This window comes from Galleria mellonella, unplaced genomic scaffold (assembly GCF_026898425.1).
Source record: "Galleria mellonella isolate WM207_F2 unplaced genomic scaffold, CSIRO_AGI_GalMel_v1 utg139, whole genome shotgun sequence".
Lineage (NCBI taxonomy): Eukaryota > Metazoa > Arthropoda > Insecta > Lepidoptera > Pyralidae > Galleria > Galleria mellonella.
The window spans coordinates 9,329,129-9,354,715 of NW_026441995.1; the positions used below are offsets into that span (position 1 = coordinate 9,329,129).

General features: G+C 29.5%; 1 protein-coding gene across 3 annotated transcripts in view; it reads right to left on the minus strand.

Annotated features, from left to right (window-relative positions):
• Window positions 1–25,587, minus strand: part of LOC113511946 (uncharacterized) — a 191,638-nt gene that overhangs the window by 34,516 nt on the left and 131,535 nt on the right. Inside the window, exons 1-2 of one of the 3 annotated variants that reach the window (XM_026895678.3) lie at window positions 11,474–11,593; window positions 11,082–11,345 (exon numbers count right to left, since the gene is read on the minus strand). In XM_026895678.3, coding sequence (XP_026751479.2) covers window positions 11,082–11,126 — 45 coding nt within the window. In that variant the 5' untranslated portion in view covers window positions 11,127–11,345; window positions 11,474–11,593. Of the gene's footprint in view, window positions 1–11,081; window positions 11,346–11,467; window positions 11,594–25,587 lie in introns of those variants that run through there. The other 2 variants (XM_052903464.1, XM_031909321.2) reach the window with 2 other exon arrangements.

Below are 25,587 nucleotides of genomic sequence, written 5' to 3' on the forward strand. Positions count from 1 at the left end.
ACTTACATCCAAGTCAAAAGTGTAGATACTAAAGACTTCATGGAAAATGAAGACGTAAATTTATTTTTACTAACTTTTATTTGTGACCTCGTCCGCGTGACTAGGAGATATATACTCGTGTATATATATATATATATATATATATATATATATATATATATATATATACACATATATATAAATTTCACAACGATTAATTGAAGTTTTAAGGCATTAAAAAGTAACAAATAAAGAAACTAACATTATATTACTAATAAGAATTTGATAAACATTCAAATTATTAAAGCATCACAAATTAAGTTACCAGAATGGCGAAGCACTTTCTCTGCCATTAAGATATCAACCATCTGTTGTTAGAAAGGGAAATTTCAAGTTCGTGACTTAACGTTACTTCTATGATGTTGTAGACTCTCATATGCTGCTATTTATTACATTATTATTTATACGATACTATTTATTATTGTAAAACTAATAATCAATATGCATTACCGTTAGCTTCGACCATTCTACTACACAAAAGTTAATTTTACAGATTTTAATTAAATCTACAACTAATTTATTCTACCACGAAGCGTACATTACGAGTGGGGGCCGAGTGGACTGTGGTGAATTTCAGCGTCTAGCAGCATCCCGAGGGATGCTGTTCTTGTTCATTCTTATTCAAATAAGCGAAGCCAGCGACCCCAGGGCCCGTGAGTGTGCAGAATGTCCACCGAAAATAGATATCTGCAGAGTATTGCATTAGCGGAATATTAATGGGTCTCTAGATTTTAGATTACTTGTTTTTGTTTTAAGGATTAATAATAAAGAAATATAGCTACATATAAGTAGATGATATCTGAACATGAGAATTTTTTTTCCCCTACTGGACATAAGTCTTCCCTATAAGAGGAGTTTTGCCAGTAGTTGCCACGCTTGGCAGGCAGTTTGGCAATCGCAGTTAGGTCCATCGCATCGCCAAGCTCATAATGAACATGAGAGATATTTAAGTAAAATTATTACAAAACAGTATTTTTTAGAAATTTTGTCTGTCTGTATGTTTGTTTCAGCATCACATAGAAACTACTATAATAAATTGGTGCGGGTTTCACAGTTGTGTTTCTAAATATCTTACTTAAAATCTAGTGTATGTTTTATCTTGATACGCCATTTAAAAATAGTTTATTTCTTACTTTTTTACTCCATGTGTACAAAGTATCGGACAAAAAGCTAGTCAACCAATAAAAACAATATTATTACAAGTCTATAAATATAGTCTATAGATATAATTCTGAAATGTAGTTATTATTCCGCAAAATTTACATCGATTACGATATCATTTATATTTGTAGTATTCTGCACGTAGCAATGTAGCTAGAATTTATTTTTATTTATTTATTTAAATTTTAATGCCCAATTATATATTATAAAGAAGTGTACATAGGACAAATTTAATACTTAACGGCGTTCTTTAATAGTCAACCATAAGACTAAACAAAAATTAAATAGGTGGTGCATTAACTACTTAAATAAATACAAATATTGTTACTAATGCATATACATCCATAAATATATATAAATATACATGGATATATACATATATATGTATATATATATATGTATATATATATATATATATATATATATATATGTATATATATATATATATATATATATATATATATATATATTTACCAACACAAATACATACATGTGGTATAGAACGATAATTCTAGTGATGGTAAATCAGAACAACACAGACAAATGAAAATAAGGTAGAAAATATATAATGTTAAATTATATCATAAACCTCGTTATGTGTTAATTTATCTTTGTAGATAATAAAAGTTAATGTACCACTAATTAATCAGGAAATCTGTGGGACTATAATATAAACTTGATATTTTGAACATAGGTTCCTCAACGTCGTGCGAGAATTTCCAATGCTTTTCTTAATAAATAGACATCGTACAATAACGAGATAAATCGAGTTCTTTGAAGGCAAATCCGCATAGTTTTCTTGTAGTAGACGTGGTATAATATTAGGACATTTATTAGAACATTATTAGAACATTATTAGAACATTATTAGGATGAGTAGAAACATAATTAGTTGAATAAATTAGTAGATATGAATAAAAACAAATGTATCAAATAAAGTTCTACATTATTACGACAATCGTAAAGTATAAGCTATTTATTTTTAATATAACTATATGAAAAAATATTATCCTGTTAAATAGCTTTCAGATTGAATGAAAACAAATGGATCTATTAAACCTTCATTACGTTTTACGTTATGTTATCCCAGGGGAATGAGACCCACTGTACTAACACAAATTATCCTCATTGACCATAGAAAATACAGAAACTAATTTAGTAGAATTACCACATAAAAAGAAAAAAATATGAATGAACATGAGAGATTAATTTAGTCGTTACTATTTCTATACAATAAAATACGTTATGAATATTTTTACGGATGTTTTTACAAAGCAATTTAAAGTAACCGGTTGTATTAATATTCAACTCTATGGTAACCACTCACAAACACAAATACGAACAAACAGATACAGCGGAACGACGAAAATTTACATTAGGTCGGTTTAATGTCGCAGAGCAATCTCATTTTGTAGAGGAAACAGGCTCACGGGAGCCAAACAAATTTGAACTGTAGAATAAAATAAACTCCTTGGGTAAGTAAGAGAAACGCGGGTCAAATATATTTGGTGACGGTAGATCAGTGCGATGCGCTGCGCGATATCGTACTAAGACAAATGTGACGCATATTTCGATGTCCCCTCAACCTTGACTTTTTAAATTCAATACAGCATGGAGAAACGGAAAGAAAAATAATCAATGTACACAGCATAATCTTTAGACCAATTTTTTTACAAATACGATTTCGTACAATGAATTATGTTTTGTAATATTAAATTTATAATTTTACATTTTTTAGACGTTTAAATAATATTTATCACTGTGAGACTAACCAGATTGATTTACGTGTATTTTAAATAGTAAAATTGAGTTTGTAATAGGTATTTATCTTATGATACTTATAAATGTTTCTCATTGATGTTTTTGGAGATAGTACATTATTTTTTTTAATAATAACATAATTTTAATTACGGAATTAAACAAAGTGAAATTTGAGTATTTACATAAAAAAGTAACACAACCTATCCATTTATAAAAGGAATTTTACACTTTGATGACTGTAATTTTAATACAGTCGCTATTTAACTCCTAAGTTATAGGTATAGACAGGCTTATGTAGAGTTTACTTTAAGCCTGTTATAAGAAATATATTACTTAAAATTATTTTCATTCAATTTTGTGAAATATATAGATATGATCTATATTAGAACAATTTTACACAACACATTTTAAAAAAGGTCAAATGATATCTTAATCTTAAAACATCTTAATGTTTTCATCAATATTACTTTATCGCTTTAAAGTAGTGAAATAATAAAAAAAACAATTATAGATACGTTTTCAAGAACCATTCAATTAAATAATGAGAGTGAACGAAACTCGGTCGCCTGGATACTATACTTTATTATCTAATAACTCACCGATAGCAGAAAAAAAGCTAGCCAAAAACAAATTAACATTTGTTTATATATTTGTATCAATTTTTGTAATAAATAACATCCCAATTACAACAATATATATACAAAAACCTATTCAGGTCAAAACTCAGAGGTTGTATATGCCACTGTCTAGGGTCGTGAGGTGTAGCAAACCAACAACAGCTGTTCAGAGCAGAACGAAACTTAGTGAATTTTACAGTCGCGGCGACTCTCCATCTTAAAAATGTAAGTAGTGAAATAATAACCAAAGCTTTATGATAGAATTGCAACTATAATATTTGAACTTCAGGGCAAACCAAAACAGTAAGCACTCTCCAGGTTAAGAAAACAACCGTTTTGCATAATAAGCTCGTGGTTACAAAGAAATATGATTGGAACTTAGGAGATTAATATTTATAAGTTACTGAACATAAAATATTTTTAATAAAAAAACAACTTCGATTTCATAAAATTATGTAGTATGATACAAAATTGCATATAAATCTTATTCTTCCAAAGGAAGGAAAAATCACTTCTTAATTTAAAAAAAATCAATGATTAAATGGATTGGTAAATATGATGCAGGACCGTAGGTACTATTCTTAGGCTATGTATATCGCGTAATATTCATAGATAAAAAAAATAAAGTTAGTTAAAAATAAATAGGCATGTAAACCCGAATTTTGTAAATTACAATTAATCTCATAGTTTACACTATTAAATTTACTTCGTTTTCATATATATTTAGATACTTACGTCATCAATGCATCTAGTTAACATGGTCTTGGAACGATAAATTGATCTTATTACTTTTATTAAACAGATATAATAATATTATTGAGGGCTCTCGTTTTTATTTCTTGTTATTTAACAGCATCAGCTTAATGCTGGAAACATGGATAATTTTCACGCGGCATGAAGCTTCTAATTAAAAATTAATTAAGTTACAAATATGTAAGTCTTCTGATAATTAATAATTATGATGAAACGTCTCATTTAATTAAAATTAAAATAGACCACTAATATACGAGCATGTGGTTAGTTGAAATACTTAATAAATCAATTTTTATTTATTTTAATATCGAAAAAAAATAATACAATAAGTATAAATATATTTTTGAAATCAAATAATAATAACTGTTAAGAGATCACTGCGGTGACGTTTCATACTAACTCTAATTTCTTTAAATAGTACATTTTATTTCTCTTTGTAAAACATTTCATTATTCCACGATCATGTCTATTTTTATTGTCAACAATTTTATATTTTAATGTGATCAATTTTATTTTATGTCGCACAATTCGAGTTTGTCGCACGTAATTGTGCTGTTGAGGCATGAAGTCCTAATTTTCCCCTCACGTTTCCATTTAAGTGACAACGAAGTAAAAAGTGCGAAATTTACGGCAGTCACGTACTTTGTTATCATATTTTTTTAATTAAAATGTTTTTGATTTTTTCGTTTATGTTACACGTTTGTGTCAAGCGTTTTAAAGATATTTTTTTGTATACTGTATAAAATCAGATTATAGAAATCGCATTTGTTATAACAACATAATATAACAAAATATTATGAAATAAATATTTAATTAGGTATTACACTAATATCTGGATTTACATTTGTTTCTCGTTCTATATACTTTCTTTTATGTAACTTGGAATGACAAATGAGTTGACAGCTCTGATGGAAAGTACATCTAATGTACGATATTTTTACCATCTAGAATTACTACATAGATATTACTAATTTATTTTAACATTGACATTAACGTTTTGTATAATTATTTCATTCCCATTATAATTCATTTGCTTTTTTATAGTAATCTTCCATTACATTTCCCACCCTTGTCACTGAAGTCAGTGAACTGGATAATTTACGTCGATGAAGACTTTCATGAATATTACAAAAAAAATAACAAAATTATATATCAAACATTTGTGGTTGCTGAGAGAAAATGAACATTGTTTTTCTTGTTACTTTTATCTTCAAAGTTTGTGATCCAATATTTATAATTGAATTCGTGGTTATAAGTCCTTTGTAAATTAAGTAATGTGAAAGAACAGTATGATGGTTCCAGTTTAAAATTGGTTGGCAAGTGTTGTTTTAATTAATATCCGTTAATTAATATCAATAAGTTACGACACAAGTAAATGAAATATAGGTAAATAGACAACTTATCTACAAGCCTTCGGTTATTATGACATAGACAATTATTTATCGTTTATTATTTTACGAGTATAATTAATTAAACATATCGTTACATAGTTTATATATTGAATAGTGTTATCGGTACACCTTAGTTCAACAAATGTTGTTTTTGCACCACTGTCGGTAAAAAGATACGTACAACGTACACTCGTAAAATGTCAAGATATTTGTGATGTTGTGTTTCAAGTCATGGTCAACTGGTAGTTATTTTAAAAACCTAGTGATACGTGTTTTGAATCTCGACGCGCGACATCTGTAATAAAACTACTTTCAATGCATTATTTTGTTTATTGTGACAAACCACTATTTTTAAACGACCTCAAAAAGGAAGATATACTCAATTCATTTGTTTTCTTAATTCTGAATTGATTTTGATAATATTACATTATCAACTTTGGCTGTATTCCTGTATTAGTCCGATAATCATGATTGAAACTTCTATTTTTTATTATAATGCTATATTATTATTTTTTAATAATTTTCAATATCAATAAATTCTTAGTTAAATACGTATACTAGTACCAATAATAGGTACAATTTCAAATAACTATTTTCAGATTTCAGAGTAAGAAGGATGACAGTTAATAAATTGGTATAATACGATAAGCCTTTTCATATAAAATTTATAGCGCAAAGAACTTGTCATGATAAATATGTAATGAGAAGCTTTACTGACTTCGTCTGAAAATTTCTAAGTTTAATAATCGAATTTTCCCATATAAAGTTATAATTCAATATAAAATATCTACCCTACTATTATAAATGTACAAGTATCTAAATATATTTTCTTTATTACTCAATTACGTTTAAACAGCAGAATGGGTTTGAATGTTTCGTATACAGATGAACCATATTTTGATTTGTCAAATTTAGCAATTTTCCTAAATCACTCGGTGAAAGCTACGGATTTTAGCTTATATTTAGTACACTGATGATGTGAACAAAAATATTAATTATTAACAAAGTATATTTAATTTTTAATTTATATGTAAATACTGACTTTAACTTGTGATAAAAATAAATATGTAGCTAAAATGAGCTATAAATGTTCAAATTTACGCAATCTACGTGCGATTAAACTAAATTGTACAAAATTTAAGTCGATTAAAATATAAATTATCTATATTATTTAGTATTCTAAGTAAAACGCGTTATCTGTACTTCGCTTAAATTAACAATATTTTATAGTGATTTATACTCACAACTTAATGAATTTCTTGTTTTAAGTATAACTTATAAACGAGTGGATTCTTATTACCTTTTTAAACTTATTTATGTCGGTTATTATGAACATAGTTTTTATGCAATCTGGTCATAAGCTGACAAGCACTATATATAAAATATACAAAATACTGAAAGTGTTATACCTTTTTATTATTATTTAAGAGTCAAACAAGCTGACAGTTTGATGTAAAGAAGCTTATAGCATAAGGCTGTATAGGCTAAGATCTTTTGCTTATCGATCAAAAAAAATTGCATTGCCACACTTTTAGAAATATGTAACGTGTTTTTAAGGATTCTATTAGTGGTGATTACTTACTCTATGAGTTTTATATTATGGCGGATAAAACACAAAGACGAAGTTATTATATTACATGCATATCTTTCATAATTAAGTATTGAGCAGAGGATAACTAAAAATTGGATTGTCTTTTTGTCATGTGGATAAAAACTTGACTCCTTCCTAGTATATATAATAAGTTGTGTATGATATAATTAAATCAAAACAATGTTGACTAAAATATTTTTATAATCTTAAATATAAATATAATTATTTTGATACTATTCACTAGCTGTATACCGTAACTTTACCCGCGAAAATCAGTAGGTACATAAAGTATATTTTGTGTTAAATTACCAAATACAAAAGTGCCAAATTGCGTTAATTTTTTTTAGTAGTTTTGCATGGATCAGTAACAAACACTCATCTATCTATACATTTTTTTTTGATGGATGAAAATGGTATGGTAACCCCGCCTGCGCTAACGAGATACGCCGGCGGAGTACCAGTGAAGGGTGATAGATGAGAATGAAAACAGGCCAGTTATCCCATCATGATGAATTTCCAGGGTATATTGCTAGCAATGGGATTCTCACTCTCCATAACGAACAATCCCTTTCCTCCCTATCTATATATATTATAATTGTTTAATTGTTCTCTTATAACACGTAGGTAATAATGTCGTATACATGTACGAATATAATAATCTCTTATGCCATGTTAATCCAATTAACTTATCTAGACGTAGATTCGATCATAAATTCGATCATAACTTTCACTAGAATATTATAAATATTCAACGAAACTGTTACAATGTTGTAGCGTCATTAACGATTATACATCTGGATTAAATGTCGGAAATATGAAAATTAACTAATTGCTGTACGCTCGTTTACTTCTGTATGGAATAATAAAGTACAAAATTGGTATTATTTAAATGAGGATAATATATGTTAGCGTGCCCGTGCCATATGAAAGACAGTTGATTTTTATTTATACTCTTCTCATACTAAGTTCAAATACCTATTCAGTTTGCTCATATAGAAATGATCTTGGATTTTCTATGTGAAAAGTGATGACTTCACCTACAGGCGGGTCTGCATTCCAACGCAAAGTGCTCTTTGCTTACCAATTAGCTTATACATAGTCAATTTTTAGTAACTATTTTTAAATAGTGTCAGAAGAATCCAGGTTAACCATTCGCTATCGTCTACATAGACAATAATAATGTTACCTTTTCTGTGTTAATGGACTGTGAAAGTTAAATAATAATCGCTTATTATGCAAGAGTTATCTTTATATCTGCTACTAGAAACGGGAAGCTGACAACCCACCGGATGGAAAGTGGTAACTGTCGCCTATAAATAATTATATACAACAACAGAAATCACAAAATAATAAATACTTATGCTACTTATCATCTACAGTCACTTTTGAGAATTAAGGTTTAATACCTTTTGTGTTAGCGAAGTTAATAAATAATTTAAGAAAATCTTCAAAAGACTTCTACAAAAACTTACTAATAAATATATTGTAAAATCGTTAAAAGAATAATTTCGTGGTAAGTTATATCTCAACTATTTCAATAAATCATACACAAGAGGCGTTCAAAAAATACATAATAACAACGTTCACTTCTATAAGCTAACGGTCTATAAGTCTACGACCGCAGAAATTTCACAGTTTTAAATTAAACTACTTAAGAATCATAAAAACCGTATGTAAAATGTAGAATACCTATTCATAACGTATATGTCGTTTAATAATAACTATGTTAGTTGTACGATGCAATAAGGAATACTTTTATTAATTTTATGTCCATAGTTCATTCATAACTTTGCTTTTATTTTAGATTCCCTTCTTTCACATTTTAATATCAACATTGAGAGACATTTCTTTGCCACTAGAACACGAAAATATTTTTATCTAAACCTTGTCTGAATTATTAATTAATCTTGTTTTAGTTAAATAAATGAAAAAAAAAACTTAAATTATTGATTATAAAAATAATGAATAGAGAACACTTCAGAAACCACTTAGGATTAGAGATTTTTTCTTGCACATTTAAAACAAAAATATATATGTAATTTTTAATAATTAAACAATAATAAAAACAAATAATTATTTTATAATTGAATCAAAACGAAAGAACTACTTAATTTGTAATTAATTAGTCACTTTTAAAAAGTCACAAAGAATAGTTATAATTATTATTGCAAATTTTATATTAAAAAAAATATGTATAGTAATTATAATCTCATAAAAAGTCTTTGAAATAAAAAAATGCTAGTTAGTTATTAATAATGGCATTATCTCTGAGAATCACGTGGCTTTTTCGACATACACTCATGCCGTCATATTTCAAAGAGAATTTTAAGTGTATGCGTGGAAATATTGCAGTCAATAAAAAAAGTAATAGAAATTACAATGAAATCCGTGAAGGACGGTCGCCGTTTGGACCCACTTTTCACGGTATTAACGCGTTAAAATTTAAATTCTTTGTGACGGACCAACAATTCTTTCCTCAATACCTCTTATAAATTATACATGAAGTTTAATTCTGGGCGAGAACTGAACCCGGAACTCGAATCGAGTCGGATCACTCCATTGAAGAATACTAGTTCTTAGTAGAAACTCATGTTCCACGAATTTTAAATAAGGCCCAATGTAAATTATATAATTAGATAGAGCGTTTCTCCAAAACCAGTTGTGATGACCTTAAAAAAATCAACAAAAGGAAAGTCTTGATATCCCTTATGAAGGAATGCGATAAATATCCATATTTATACAATAATCATGGTAGAGAAATCGAATTTCAAGTTTGTAACGTCGGAATGTTATAATCGACATTTAAACTTCGGCTGACCGCGTGACCTTCACATTTTAACGGCAGGTGTATTCGTCCTATAGAATAAATTGATATTTACAAATTTAGAATTCCTTTAATTAAACACAACGGGCTTTTCGTTTTTTATTCAATATAAAATAATAAAACTATCTAATTGGTATATCCTTCCCTTAAAAAAGTAATAAGTCTAATTTTAATAATCAGATTTTCATAAGAACGATGATACGACATATTCTAATAATTAAAATTAATGTTGCAATTACTAATTAGTCGTGATATAATACTAATATATGAATCAAATGTAGGCACTTAATTGATTGATGACAGTACGTGATTAATATGAGTATATGTCTATTTTCATTATTAGAATCCCTACATAAATATTGATATCATACTCACTGATTTGCATTATGAAATTCCAATATTGGTACTTCGTTTGTAATACATATATAATTCCAAAATACAACAGAATAGACTTCAGTTTTGTTATAAAACACAACATAATATCGATCTTAATATTTTTATACAAAATAAAATATAATCTTAATATAGCCCGATGTAATAGCAAAAGTAATTTTAACATGCCCGTGGACATATTGATGAATGAGAGACAAATTATCTAACAATAATATTGAAAATAAATTATTTTATCAATGTAAAACAATACTTACCATATTTACTTAAAAACACTATTTTTATATTACAAAGTATTTATTAAATTACGGTCTTTATTATATTATAAACAAGCTGACCGTCTACGGTTGTTATCTATATTAGGTGTAAATCAAATAAAATAATAGATAAATTATCAGATGAGAAAACAAGACAACAACGAAATTTAGTATTAAAAAATATTATATATGTTATTACTGACTTTTAGCTTTTTGACAGAATACTTCAATTCTTTGGGGGATAGAATTACCAATTTTATTAAAAAGACAAAGTTATTTATCACAGAAAAATTCTTACCTTATATATTCCATCGACAAGTTTTGTAAGCTCCTCCGTCTCCATGGTGAGAGATTTTCAGAAAACCAATTGCGAGAAGTGTCGAGTTACACGTGAAACTTCATCGGGGAAATAAACAACATTTACACACGTAGCAAATTAGATTTAAACACTTTGAACACAAAATTCACATTTCAATACACAGTTGTCCGTTATTTAAGAGTAAAACTCTTTCTTGTTCAACAGTCAAATCACTCAAGCAAACAAATTCACTTTCGATGACATCTGAAACAAAAGAAAACATTATCAGCTACTAATATAAGTATAGTCAAAAGGAAGACAACAATAAAAAAAAAACACTAGTGTAGTTAATAATTTTTTAAAGTCTATATAACTTTTCGAAACACCTGTACCTATTTAAGATAATATCAGAATCGAGAAGCGTGCGTCCAGAGCGAGGCGTGCCACTCAAGTCGCCGTCCTATCGCCTCCACTCGACTATCTCAGCAATGTCGATGTTTAGAAATACGTAATAAACGAGCTAGTACGATGTCTATGGCCGTTGATGTCTAAACCGTGTGCTTACTGTTATACCTAAATACTTGTTTTGGAGAATCTTCACATTGTGGACATTTCGAAACCGCTTTGGGTCAACGACTTTTATGATTGTGTTATGACCTCTAGTGGTACTTTAAATGTTTATTTTGCTACAATATTGTAATAAAAACTTTTCATATTAACGTTTTATTTAAAAATGGCTACTAATTAAACTGTTGTAATTTATCAAGCAATTGTCGAAATAGGTTCTAATTTCATAAGAATGTAGATAACGAAGTGGTTGGTTATATGAGTTCGTGACAAATAGTATTAATTGTTACAAAACTAAAACTCTATCAATGTCACAATTCACTCGGTGTCAATTTGATACCAACTTACCTACCTACATGCAGTTTGCATGGCAGGTGTTGCCTACACCTTGATAATGTGAATACAATAGATAATAATAATAGGTTCGAATAAGTTCTGTACACTTTCATTTTTACTGCCGCCCACCTTCGTTATAGTCAAGGCCTTTGACAAATTGTTTGCCTGGAGCGAAATGCAAAGATGTCCAGCTTGCCACAACTACACCAAAACTTTTACTTTCTTTTATCACTTATATACAGGTAGAGAAGTGTATACATTACTAAAAGCATAACCTAATAGGTAGTCATTTGCATAATTATATAACTACTTATGTATTCTTCGTATTATCTCAGTCCGCCTGTACCTGAATTTCTTATTGATGTTAATAAGATTATCGACATTAAATGAAGGTAGGCAATACGTATATATTGGTATTTATCCTACTCTTACTATTCGATTAGATATTTTCCTCAAAGTTTTATCTATAATACAATGTACAATTTTCATTAATGCATACATATATGAGCAACAATGAACGAAAAGGATATTATTCACCGATTTTGCAGAACGACTCGCTATCCACATTTAATAAAAGAGGAACTATCTCGAAGTTTTTTTCATGCGTCATATGCCGAGGAAAAATATAAAACACAATTTCTGTGCGAATCCGTAACTTCATTTTGAACCGACGAGATTTGCCCGGCCGCCCCGCCCAGCTTTTCCCTTGCATATGCACCCATACGGATAACCGGGTGGTCCGCCACTTTTCTTTCTTTTCTCTCATCCCTCAGGCGTAAGGAAACAAGTGTGCGACGGCTGCTTATTTCAGTTGGAACTTGTTTAGCTCGGATTGAACTTGTTGGATCCGGATTTGGGAGTTGAAGACCTCGTAAGTAGCAACATGCGAGTTCTGCTGCAAAGTGGAAATCAGCTAAATCTAACGGTTGCCTAAGTTTTTACTTTTAGGCTTACGTACTCGGCGAACTCTCATAAAGTTTGTCTGCTTGAAAACATTCTTAGGCAACTTCCTTTTATATGGAGTTCGTAAGCTTACTTTACTTTTTATATTAAAAAAATAAAATCGCAAAATTCTTACGTGCCAAGTAAAAGAACAAAAGAAAATGACTAGGCACAATCTGTTAGCGCAGCGCCTACGTTGGAAGCAGACGACTGCCGTTCTATTTTGCTGACGAACCTTGTTATCGTGAATATAATGTGTGACTGCACATTGCAGTTGAATATTCATATTCTTGTCTGACTTCAGCACTGGATAAATCGAATATATACTTAACATTTGCTTTCAGAGACACGTTTTAGTTACCTACATTATTTAAAAAAAAATTACCACTCGTGTCTTTGTTTTAATCAAAATTCTTGATTTGGAAGAGAATAACTTATCAAAACATAGGGTATCATAACTTGTGAATCAGACAATTAATATGATTGTATGTTAATTATAAATATTATTAATAACAAAATAAGATAGTGCGATGTTTAATAATATTAAATTATTATAATAAATAAATCACAATGGTAAATATTTTATTTACCTTCAGATTTGTCATGACATGCAGTTATAAGTAAATAATATACAAATATGTTACTTTCCTTGAAAAAAATCTCTTTGATTTCAGTTCCACTTTTATACTCTTATTTTGAACATACATATTATTATGTCCGAGGTATAAACGAATATATGAAATCATTCACCTGTCAAGCGCACATGTGGACTTACTCATAATGAGATTTCCATTCACTCCAGGGAAATTTCTCATATTGTACGGACACAGTCCTCTCTTTGAGTGACGTCACTTCAAATCAATCATTCAGGATCATTGATTTATTGAACGGTACTTATAATGGTAACCGATTGTTTAGGAAACTGTAAATAACCTAACAAGTCCAATATCTACCATTACCACTGATTTTATATTTGACTCTCTGGAGATTATAAATGGCATTAAAATTAAACTATAAATGCGGAATATAAGCAAATGTAGTAGTTTTTCTTAGAGACTACAGTGATCAGGTTCCCCCAAAAGGGCATATTAAGATTCCTTCGGGGTCGGCAACGCGCACGTGAAATTCGTGGTGTTGCAGGTATTCTTGGGCTACAGTGAACGTTTATCATCAGTAAACTGTATGCTTGTTTGCCACCTTCGTGGTATAATTTTTTTTTATTTTCACTAAAATAATATAATTCAAGACAAAAATTATCCTATCTAGAACGTGATTTATCTGCATAACAAATATCTAAGCGAGTAAAATAATAGATTTAAAGGAAACGAGTTATATTGTGAACATAGTCACCGGTGTGTAAAAAATCTAAGTATGTAGTGATATTCGCAATTTTAAAATAACGTTTGCTACCTACGTCTAGACAGAATGCGTGTGCTTGACGTCCCTACGTTGCATAAAAAGTAAGGTTGTAAGTATACTGTGATCTTTTATAGTAGCGTCGTGGTTAAAAGTCATTTAAAAAAGTGTTTTATTTAGTAAGTAGCGTTTATTCGCGACTTAATTCGCGTGACCGAAATATATTCACTGACACTAATTAAAAAGTAGCATATATCCTTTTCCATTTCTTATAGAGTGTGTATATCTAATTTGATAATGCTTGGTTAAACTGTTAAGGCCTTAAAAGGTAACAAACAGACAAACTCAAAAATTTACAATAGTAGTTACATTTTAAGAATATAGAGAAAGCTTTGTGACAAAAGTGACAATGGCCCAGCTATATATCTAGAAGTACTGATACTCGACGAAGAAGTAAGTTTCCGAGCGACAACCTCAAACGTGTTGCAGGAAGTCAATAGAAGTTCGATCGACTCAGAGTAAGACTGATTCTATTGAGGAAGCTATATGATAAACAATGGACAGTCAATGGATGAAAAAATTATGATTAAGCTCTAACAACATTTTCAGTAATAGTAACTCCTCATCCTGTAGAAACTAAAATATTTTACGGCCGTTTATCATCACGTGAAAGTAAAATTAATGTGATTTTCTATTTCTTGTATCAATCAATCTCAGTTTAAAAAAACTACGTAAGTCGTTATTATGTAATAAGAAACCAATCATATATCACTAATCTTTTAACATGATATTTAATATTCATAATCTTAAATACCATGTACCAAATTACCAGATACAAAAGTCGATTGCTTGGTACCAATATTCGTGTTTTAACCATGAAGTAGCTGTGTTTGCATGGCTGTGTTTCGGTTTGAAGGGTGGGATATGGCGTGAATTTACTGGGTACAGAGGAATAACACCTGAGTCCTCAAGAATGGCAACGCATGGGGGGTATCATGGGCGAAACAGTATACTCTGTTATGTCCATGGTACTGCTCATGTCTATAGGCGACGTTACCACTTTCCATTAGGTGGGCTGTGTGTGTAAAAAAAACAAAATCAATATTAAAATTATTTATTTTATGGTCCTGATTTTGTATTAAAGGTTTGTATTGCCATTTCGCCATGTGTGTCCCGGTATAGTCTAGGCTACCCCTTCCTTTCCCGTAGGTGTCGTAAAAGCGACTAAGACTTATGGTCGAGGGATTGACAGCAGCGTCCCTCCTAAAACATCTCTAAAAACCTGACTGCGGTTGCCAACCTGCCTGGCAAGCGTGGCAATTACTGGCAAAACCCCCCTTAAGGGGAAGGCTTGTGTTCAACAGTGGACAGTTAACGTTTTAAAAAATTATCATCTGTATATTTATATCTGTATCTATATATAGTTGTGTTTATACAACTATGTTTTATTATATATCCAAATAATACTAAATTATAATTATGAGGAGTATAATCTTTCAAATGGAACCTCTCAATTTGGTGCATTTATTTATTCAACTTAGGATGGCAAACAAGCTAACATCACACCTAGAAAGTAGTAACTATATAAAGTTGTTTATAGTGCATTTCTATAAAAGCTTTCAAATTTTCAATAACTTACTTCGTAACATTTTTTTTATAAAATATCTTAAATGCAGTTTATAAGTCCAAAATGTTTTGCGAGTATTTTATAAATTTCTGAGTACAATATTACAATTTAACCAAATTTTATTTTATTAAGGCCATCTTCAAGCCTGCCTTTGATTTCGGTGAATATTGCCTATCCATATACCTCTCCCTCTCTTATTACATTTTTAAACATCAATTAAGTATAAATACAACATTTAAATAAGTAATCATTAATATATATAATTCATCATCATTAATGAATGAATGAGTATATTTTATATGCATTATGCATATGCATTATGAATATTGAAAATAAACAAGATAATTAATAAATATAACGGTATAGTAAAATATGTATTGTATAATGTATCAACAATGTATAATCGGTATTTATTATTATTTTTTAACGGTTTACTAAATAGTTTCAATCATAAAAAACAAACACGAAATTTGGCTGTTACATTTTGCAAAGAATATAGATATAATAAATATTTATTATATTTAAAATCTTTATTCTGTTTCAAAATATTGTATAGATAAATAAATATCGATGATTTTCTATCACCGAGTTGATTTTTAACTAGGATAAAAGAAATGTTTTGAGTTTTTTTATTATTATTTTTTTATTCAGCTTGTTATTTTCAGTCGTATTACAAATATATATATTGCATTACATTAATATAAAAAACACATTCGAATTCAGAATATCAGTACGTTATACTACGTCTATGAGAATATCCTATAGAAAATGTAATAATGCTTTATATTTAGAGCAAGGAGGTTAATTTCCAGAAAATTTCGCTTACCTAGATTGAATGTTCCTTTAAGATTTTGAACACCATTTGTTACTATTCAGCAAAGAGGGTTCTAGTCCATTGTCGTATTTACTGTTAACGGTAATCTACGAGGATTTTTTGAAACCATTATTGCTATGACAACAAAGCGTAACATTGTGTCCAACCCCTAGTCTAATAAAGCCGTATTCAATACATTTTACTTGTAAAAGCACACAATACATTAAAGACTCTTCTGCTTTTGCTACAATAATAATGTAAGACATCAGTGGGTATATCCATTTATTTAAACCAAGATAAAAACATGTTGACTTCACGTTTGTGGCATTTATAAAAGTTATATTTATATTTTAAATACAAAGGATAAATTGGAATACATGTAAAAATTAAAAAATACAAGCATTATCATAAATTTATATTCACGAAACGACTAAATGAATAGAATCTCATTTAATTAAGTTAATTACAAATCGCATTTTAATGTAGTAGCTGTTATGTAAATTGAATTTCGTTACAGAAAATAAAAAAAAATCTGTTTTGTTACGAGTATTAACATAAATGTTGTGTTGTGTCATCACAGTGATTGTTTCATACGTTTTGTATCAAATCAATTTACATACCTTTCTTGTTCATTTTTTTATTTTTAGCAATCCCACAATATTTTTTTGGCGATATGATGTCGTTATCAGTTTTTTTACCACCACAGAATTTACACCATAGATTTTACACCACGGACATCATATGTACACATACACTGTTTTATTTTAAAACATGTGGATTTTGGAATGGATTATTCCCATTTATTACTCTTTGTCATGTGATCCCGGCATAGAATGGACCACCCCTTTTTTTCCGTGGATGTCGTAGACAGGACTAAGGAAACCTAATGGTCGAAGAATGGACAGCCTAACTGCTGTTGCTAACGTGCCTACCAAGCATGGCAACTACTAGCAAACCCCCCCTTATGGGGGAAACCTATGTTTAGATGATGCCCTCTGAATAATTAACTTTACAGCATGAAACTCTTCAAAACATGCTTGTAAATTTTTATTACGTCCGCAACGCCTTGGCATACCCCTCATCTTTTAAGTGTTCTTGGATGACTGCAGCCATAGGTAGACTATTAGTTAATTCGCCTTCTTAACAATTAAAAAACATATATAAGATATATTGTGTACATTATCTTATATATGCTATCGTGTAGATCAGTAGCTACAAGGTGACAAAACCTCGTGTAAACGTTTTTTTACGAGACGACAGTTAATACAGTTTTGGTCGCATCACGCCCTCGCGATTCGATGCGATTGCTCAATTGGCGAAAAATTGCGATGGGACTAAGCTTGCGGAAAATTGCCGATATCGTTAATATTCACCCGAAACTGGCGGTTCACGTGGCGACTACAAATAACCAGCAGACAGCCCCCATAGATTTATGCTCTGTCGTTTTAAGTGATATATAGGCCTCAACCCGCCAGGGCCCACGGATCGTTGAAGAATATCTCAAGTAACTGTTTACAGTTTCTCAAATGCATCATATACATATAGATATTGTACACTACAATATAATAATAATTCTCAGCGTATTATAAAAAACCTTTTATTGATAATCACAACCGACATATTTGTCTATCTTTGTAACATCGTTTTAAAATTAATATATAGTTTGTATTATTAAAGTAAGACCAATAAAAAGCAATCAAATAAAAACCCTATTTCAATGCTTTATGGCTAATAAATAACAGGCAAGGTACATAAAATATACGATATCTTGACAGGGCCGCAAAGAACTCAGGTAAGCCTAAGTAACTTTTCCGGGGTGTTAAGCCGTTCGTCTAAGGAAATTGGTGACAAAAATATTCCGGTCATGTAGGGGCCCCTTGTTAGCGCGGCCGAAAAACACAAGAAAATTCCCCTTACCGACACGGTTTGTTTCTTAAGAGGGCTTGTTGGTCTCTACTAAGTTTTTATGACGCGCGCAAAAATTGGCAAACTGTTAAATTTTATGTCAGCAGATGCAATACGGTGCGTGTGTGGCTTCTTTATGTTGTCGTCAAAACAAACAATCTTCACAAGTTACACGACACTTTTGTGAAATGTTCTGCCATAACGCATCCGAAGTTTATGACTATTTCATAAAGGTACAAACGTAATAATATATCAGTAAATATATATGGAAGCACATGTATAGATTTCATCCGAAAACATACCAAATAAAATATTTAAGACTTTTCTCCGCTAGAAAAAGCTATTTTAATTGTGGTAAAATGAATATGAAATATACAGTGAAGTTTACTTCATACTTCAAACACAGTGAAGATTCTTGTCGACTGAAAATAGTTATCAAAATCGGTTTAGTACAAGCGAATATATCACACAAAATGCACATAAAAATACGGACGAATTGAAAACCTTCCTTCTTTTAAAAGATACATAAAATGTGAAATTTGTAACAAAATTACACATATTATAATGAAACTTAAAAAATCTAAACTTTAGATATGTACCTAACCAATTTAAAAAAAAACTTTCTATATTTCAAATCATTTCAAATTATAGGCATTCGTGTTTCAATCAGTTGTGTTTGCATGGCTGTGTTTGTATGGATGGCGTGAATTTACTGGGTACACCTGATAATGGCAACATGGGGGGTATTAATTACTATTATGTCCATTACTGCTATGTCTATAGGCGACGGTTACCACTTTCCATCAGGTGGGCCGTCAGCTTGTTTGCCATTCTAAGTTGTATAAAAAAAAAAAAAAAATAATAACTTTAATTACTTTCCTACATCAGGTATCCAAGTATCGCTCAAAAAATACAACTGCTTTTGAAATAATTATCATTAGATGATTTAATCATATCTAAATTAACACATACTTTCAAAATTCTTGAAAATCAGCCCCCATACAGATTAAATAAGGTTTTATATGAATGAACGGTAGACCGAAAGCCACACTGCAGATTTCAAAGCCCTTGGACAAAGACGAAATGTGTGGTTTTGACTAAAGATTCGAGTTGCTCAGTTCTCTCGGTCCTGTCCCGGCATCAAGCAAAAAGTATACGTAAGTTGTTTGTTAAACATAGCTCGAGTTTGTAATATGTTATGTCTATCTCAATTGTAACATTATCTTAATTTCGCTAATGGAGGGTTGTACACAGTACTCGTACCTGCTCGTAAGTATCTTCTTTATAGAATATTCTCTTATTTCAAATGTTATATAAGAATGATACCTTTATTTGATTGAATATATGTTATTACATCACCAATGTTCACAGTATTTCTAGATAGGTATAAATAGAATTGTGAACTCCCTGTATGTATCTATCTCTGTATCTTTATTCATGTCAAGTATTTTAATTAATTTGTTTAATTATTTTATTTATAGACCACATATAAAAGCTATATTAATATCGAAATTGACACGCATATCTAATGAATTAATGATTTCCAACAATAGTATAGATGAATATAGAAATGAATAACAGACGACTCTTTCACAGATAGATGCTACATTAAAAAAAAACTTTTTAATTAATAAAAAACGATATTATAAACATGCCCGCATCAATTTACAATTAAATAGCTGAAGAATATATTTCCAAACAAATTTTCAAAAACATTATGTTCTGATAGGTGAATAATTGAAATCCAGTCAATTCGTCCATCGTGACAAATTCAACAAGAATGAACACTATTACGGCACTACTACATTTTCAAGAGGCTATATTATTAACAATAAGATATATTATTAACAATGAGGTTCTTAATACTCTTAATTTATAATTCCTTCATATTAATGAGAATTTAATTTCACGCTCATCAATTTACACAATAATTACGAGATACTTATGGAAATATATAAAAATTATCTTCCTATCAGTCCAAATAAAATTGCTCACCTTTTTATTTATTGACTAACATTTAAAGCTTAATAAACATCCTCTTGTTTAAATAAAGTGTTTTCACGTTCTCTCATATTTCGTTTGGCATCTCGCGGGCTTGTAACGAATGTTTATTGCCGGTATCACACACGCGTCAGCGAATACCCAAAAAAACATCGCAAACATACACGACCCCGTATAAACACGTTTGATGTCTGAACGATGGAAATATGACATATATTTCCACTTTTATTTACTCGTAAAGGATACTTGGTGACACAAAGTTATGTTTGTGTGAACTATAACAAAATATTGGTTGTATTTTGAATATTAATTTAAATTTACTATGTAGTGTTTATCACAACGATAATCAACAATGTTTGACGATTTTAGTCTTTACATATTTATTTATAGTACTGGATATCGAGAAATTAACAAACTTTATGTTTGTCATTTCCAACAGTTATTTCTACGGTATTCAGAAGTCTTCTTCGAGGTGAGTACGATGCTTACGTTGCAGCATCCCATCTCGTACAATATATTTATTTATTATTACTTAAATTTCTCATGAGACGAAATTATCAAAAAATAAACAAAAAACACAGATAACATATTTAATAAATGCCAATATAATACTCGCATCTACGATTAATATTCCCAAATACGAAGTTTCAAATTCTCTAAACGTTCCTACTCATCTAGGTTTCCAAGTTTTGCCAAAATGAAATCAGTGATTCGAGAGTCATCTGACAAACATATATACGACTAGATAGCAACTAATAATACAATCGTGGATTCGTCCAACTTGGTAACTCGCTTGTTTCGTTCACTAATTGATATTGAAATTATAGATAGACTATGTTACATATAAATTCGAACTGGGAAGAGTTTATTTTAGATATGTTTCTACAGTACATTATACACATAAATACAGCTATATATGAAGTAAATTATCGAACTCAGAAGCTGTTATCAGTTACTTCTACATGTAGGTATTCATATGACTTTTGGGACAAATAAACTCAATAAAACTGAGATCTGCTATATGATATACGTATTATATATTCAATTTCTTAGTAAACTGTTATCTTGACTGCTGTGTTACAACAAATTAAAAGGAAGAAGTCTTCATATAGTCTTGAGTCGAAATAGATCTTGATAAATGTAAGTTTAAATTGAATATCCTTTAATTCAAAACACAAAAACTTTTCGTTTAAAAAAGTGTTTTACATATTTATTAAATCTTTTTTAAATCAAAAATACTTTGTAACATATATATAAAATAACAGTCAAATAAAAAAACCTCTTTTGAAAATCGATAGGGAAGGCCCAAAAAGCTTAAATGCTCAAAACGGCTTCGAATTACCACAAATCACGGGTATCAAACCAGTTAATTGCTCGAGAAAGTTGCTTAGAAGCAAAACTTCGTGCTTCAGTCCGGTATCATTGTGAAAAACGTTTTTCCTCATTAGGAGCTCTTCCGACTCATAATAACAGCGCCTAACGAACGATACATCGCCCGCAACGAAAAATAACATAAATACAGAGAAAAGTTTGTGTAGCTACTTTTGAGCAATTTGTCGTTTTTATCAAGATATTTATTTTGCGGAATTAACATTCCAAAGGAGACCTTAATGTCGTGCAATAAATATTGGTATTACATAATTTATTTTTACTGTTTCAACGTTTATACATTTATTTTTTATACATTTTTAAATTTGTATACAATACATAAAAGTGCTCATGTACTAGTAGTATATAGCGGTTTAAATTTTTATATAAAATTTATACTGATTTGTTAAATGAGTATCAAGAAAAATACAAGTGAGTACACTTATATTTTAAATAATTCTTATATAAATTAATACAAGTATAAAACCCTACCAATTACGATTCGTAGTCAAAAGAGTAATTTTTCTGTGTCATTACAATATTATTTTAGAGATATTTATCGTATACATACTAATAATATACGAATAGAAAATAGACAAAGGGCGCACTATTATATAGATACTAATTTAAACTATGCATTGACTTAATTCATACAAAATAGTAAATACTATCAGTATTATAAATTCTGTGGTGATTATAGTCATATTATCATTACTAATTACAAAGCTATCGCTGTTATTTAAACAAATGTATTTTTTTTTTTCATTAGATATATCCTAATCTTTATAAATAAAAAATGGTAATACTCAATATAAAAAAAAAATACTAGTTCTTACTATTCTAAAAAAAACATTGCATATATTTGCTTATACAGGATATTGTTCATCAGTCATAATTCCTAACATAAAAAAGTATTACTTGTCGACACGTATAAAACAAATAATCGACCAATTTGCGTATAAGCAATCCCATAACAGCCAAATAATGTAGTAGCAATTGAGCAATATGGCTACAAAAAACCCACCGCTGTTTACTGGCCAGTTAAATACGACGTTTATATCCATTAAGGGTACTTCCGACACGCAACGGGTAATCATATTCGGAGCAGGCATAGCATAAATCATGAGAGGATAACCAGGGGCAAAAAACAACGTGGACGCACCCGCCCTAACCACTGTTTATTGTTCGTTTACATTCACTTTATTGCTGCTACCTGACGTTAGATTACACTAAACAGATCCAACACCTTTACACTTACTTATAAATATATAATTCTAGTACAATATACAATTATTGGTATCGACTCTGGAGCGCCATTTCTCTGTCTATACCTATCTCTAATATTCAATTAGATATCACAACAAAATCTTTATTCTGTCAGTCCACTCAAACTCTTACTAGCTTCAAAACTTCTGTTAAGTCCTAACATCTCTCCCTTTAGTACTATTTTCCAGCGTTCTTTCTTCATTTTTTCCTATTGTAATTGTAGTAATTAGTATATGTTTGTATATATTAGTATGTATATAATAGTGCACCACCTACCCTATGTTTTTTTTCTAGAAGAGGTCGCTTATCAATAAGGTCGCCTTTTGTACCATTTATCATTAAAATTTGTTGTATTTATTGTTTTTTAAAGGATGCTATAAAATGTAAGTAAATAATATTTATTTAATAAAAATTCTAAAGTGCAATGTAAACTAAATTTCTAGTAGATTTGAGTAAAAATATGTAGATGATAGATCATAATAGATCTAAAATGTGATAGTGCACATAATAATAATATCACGAAAACAACCTAATTAAAATGTTAGATTAAGTGATAAATCTAGACAAATGACACCTCAGAATCAACTTCATTATCAATAGCAAAACATTGGAAGTAGACATTGGTAGTTTGTATATATATATTAGTAGTGCTAAGAAAAATACAGTATATTTTATAATGTTATTCATATATATGTACAGGTGATAATTACCATTTTCCATTGGGTTAGCTTATTTGCTATACTATTGTAATAAAAATTCTGTTAACAATAACATAATTTACTACTACCTACTTATTGACTTTAGAATTTAGTTTATTTGCACCAATAAAGGGATGCCAATAATTTTAAGTTCATCTATATAATACTAATTAATATGTTAATACTAATTTTATTTGCCTGCACGCGTACTTTACGTACACGTCGCTTTTCCTCGATCGGCTGTAATTTTCTAGTGAATAGTCTCACTATGCCCTGCTTTCCTTATTTTGCTTGTAAGTAACTATCCTTACATTTATGAATAACATTAAATTAAATTGTATATACTTTTTCCATATATACAAAATTATTTTGACAATTCTAAATTTTAGTCAATACAGTTTTTAATATAGTTACCATTCTATTGCTGTAGAATATCTATTGTATCGGTTGCTTATCGTAATTGTGATCTATGTCTAGACTAGACAAACGTTTACTCAACAATTTTGCTCACGTTCCAATATAGTTTATAGCTAGATATTGCTGATTATATTGTCACTTGTACCCCTAGTGAATGTTTATCATTTATAATAGAAGTTTTATAAAGTATATATATTCTTAAAACAAATATTATTTTAATATTAATAAATCTTTTAAATATACGGGAATAAATACTAATAAAAGTTTATTTGTATTTAGTCCAATTATTAATACTTTCTAAATAAAGAATCTGTCTGTATTTTTCTAGCTACGATTTGCCATTTCGTTGCCATTTTGGTTATTATTTTTTAAATCGATATGATTCATTCTTATGTTAATCTCATATTCATTCTAATACTGTTTCTGAAAAACATAACCCGACCTATAACGATTATGTTTCTCATTGGTGTGTTTTGTGTAGATTGAAGTCACTTGTTTCGTGAAGAAAAATTTACTTATTTAATTAATGAAGTTTAGATTGATGTGAATAATACCATCTAGTATTGTATGTGTTTCTCAGTTTATTTTAATTTTAGTTTTCTATTAGATTTTGTATTAAACAAGTGAAAGTTACATAATTCTTTTAAAAGGTCTTTGGTATGTCGTATTATCTTTTAACACTCCAAAGGCCACTTTCAAACTGTTGTCGTTATTAGCGGCACTTGATAGTCTGTGCACATAACTTAAGTCGCGCTTAACCCAAATACATGAGCTTACACTACATTCTTCTAAACAAAATACATACTTATATTCTACTTTCCTTCTAGAGCGTGTATTTTTCTTCCCAAATAAATATTTATTTCTAACTGACTTTAAAAAGGATTATGTATGTAATTAATCTATTTTTTTTCTATATAATCGCATTCTGGATCATGCTTAATTAATCTTTTTGCAATCAATAGTGATTTGATCCAGTGCAAGAATTTTGTCACAATTAAAGTCATTTTTTTTAACAAAATTTTATGTTTTTGGATGTCATTGATATTTGACAAAATGATATTAGAAAACTTTATGATACGGAAATAGTTATCAATCATTACTGTTAACCGACGATTAAGAAATACTAATTAGAATTAAAATCAATAAGTTCAATGGAGAATACGAAGTTACAGGAGTACACACTGGAGTTTTTTTAGTAACAATATTATT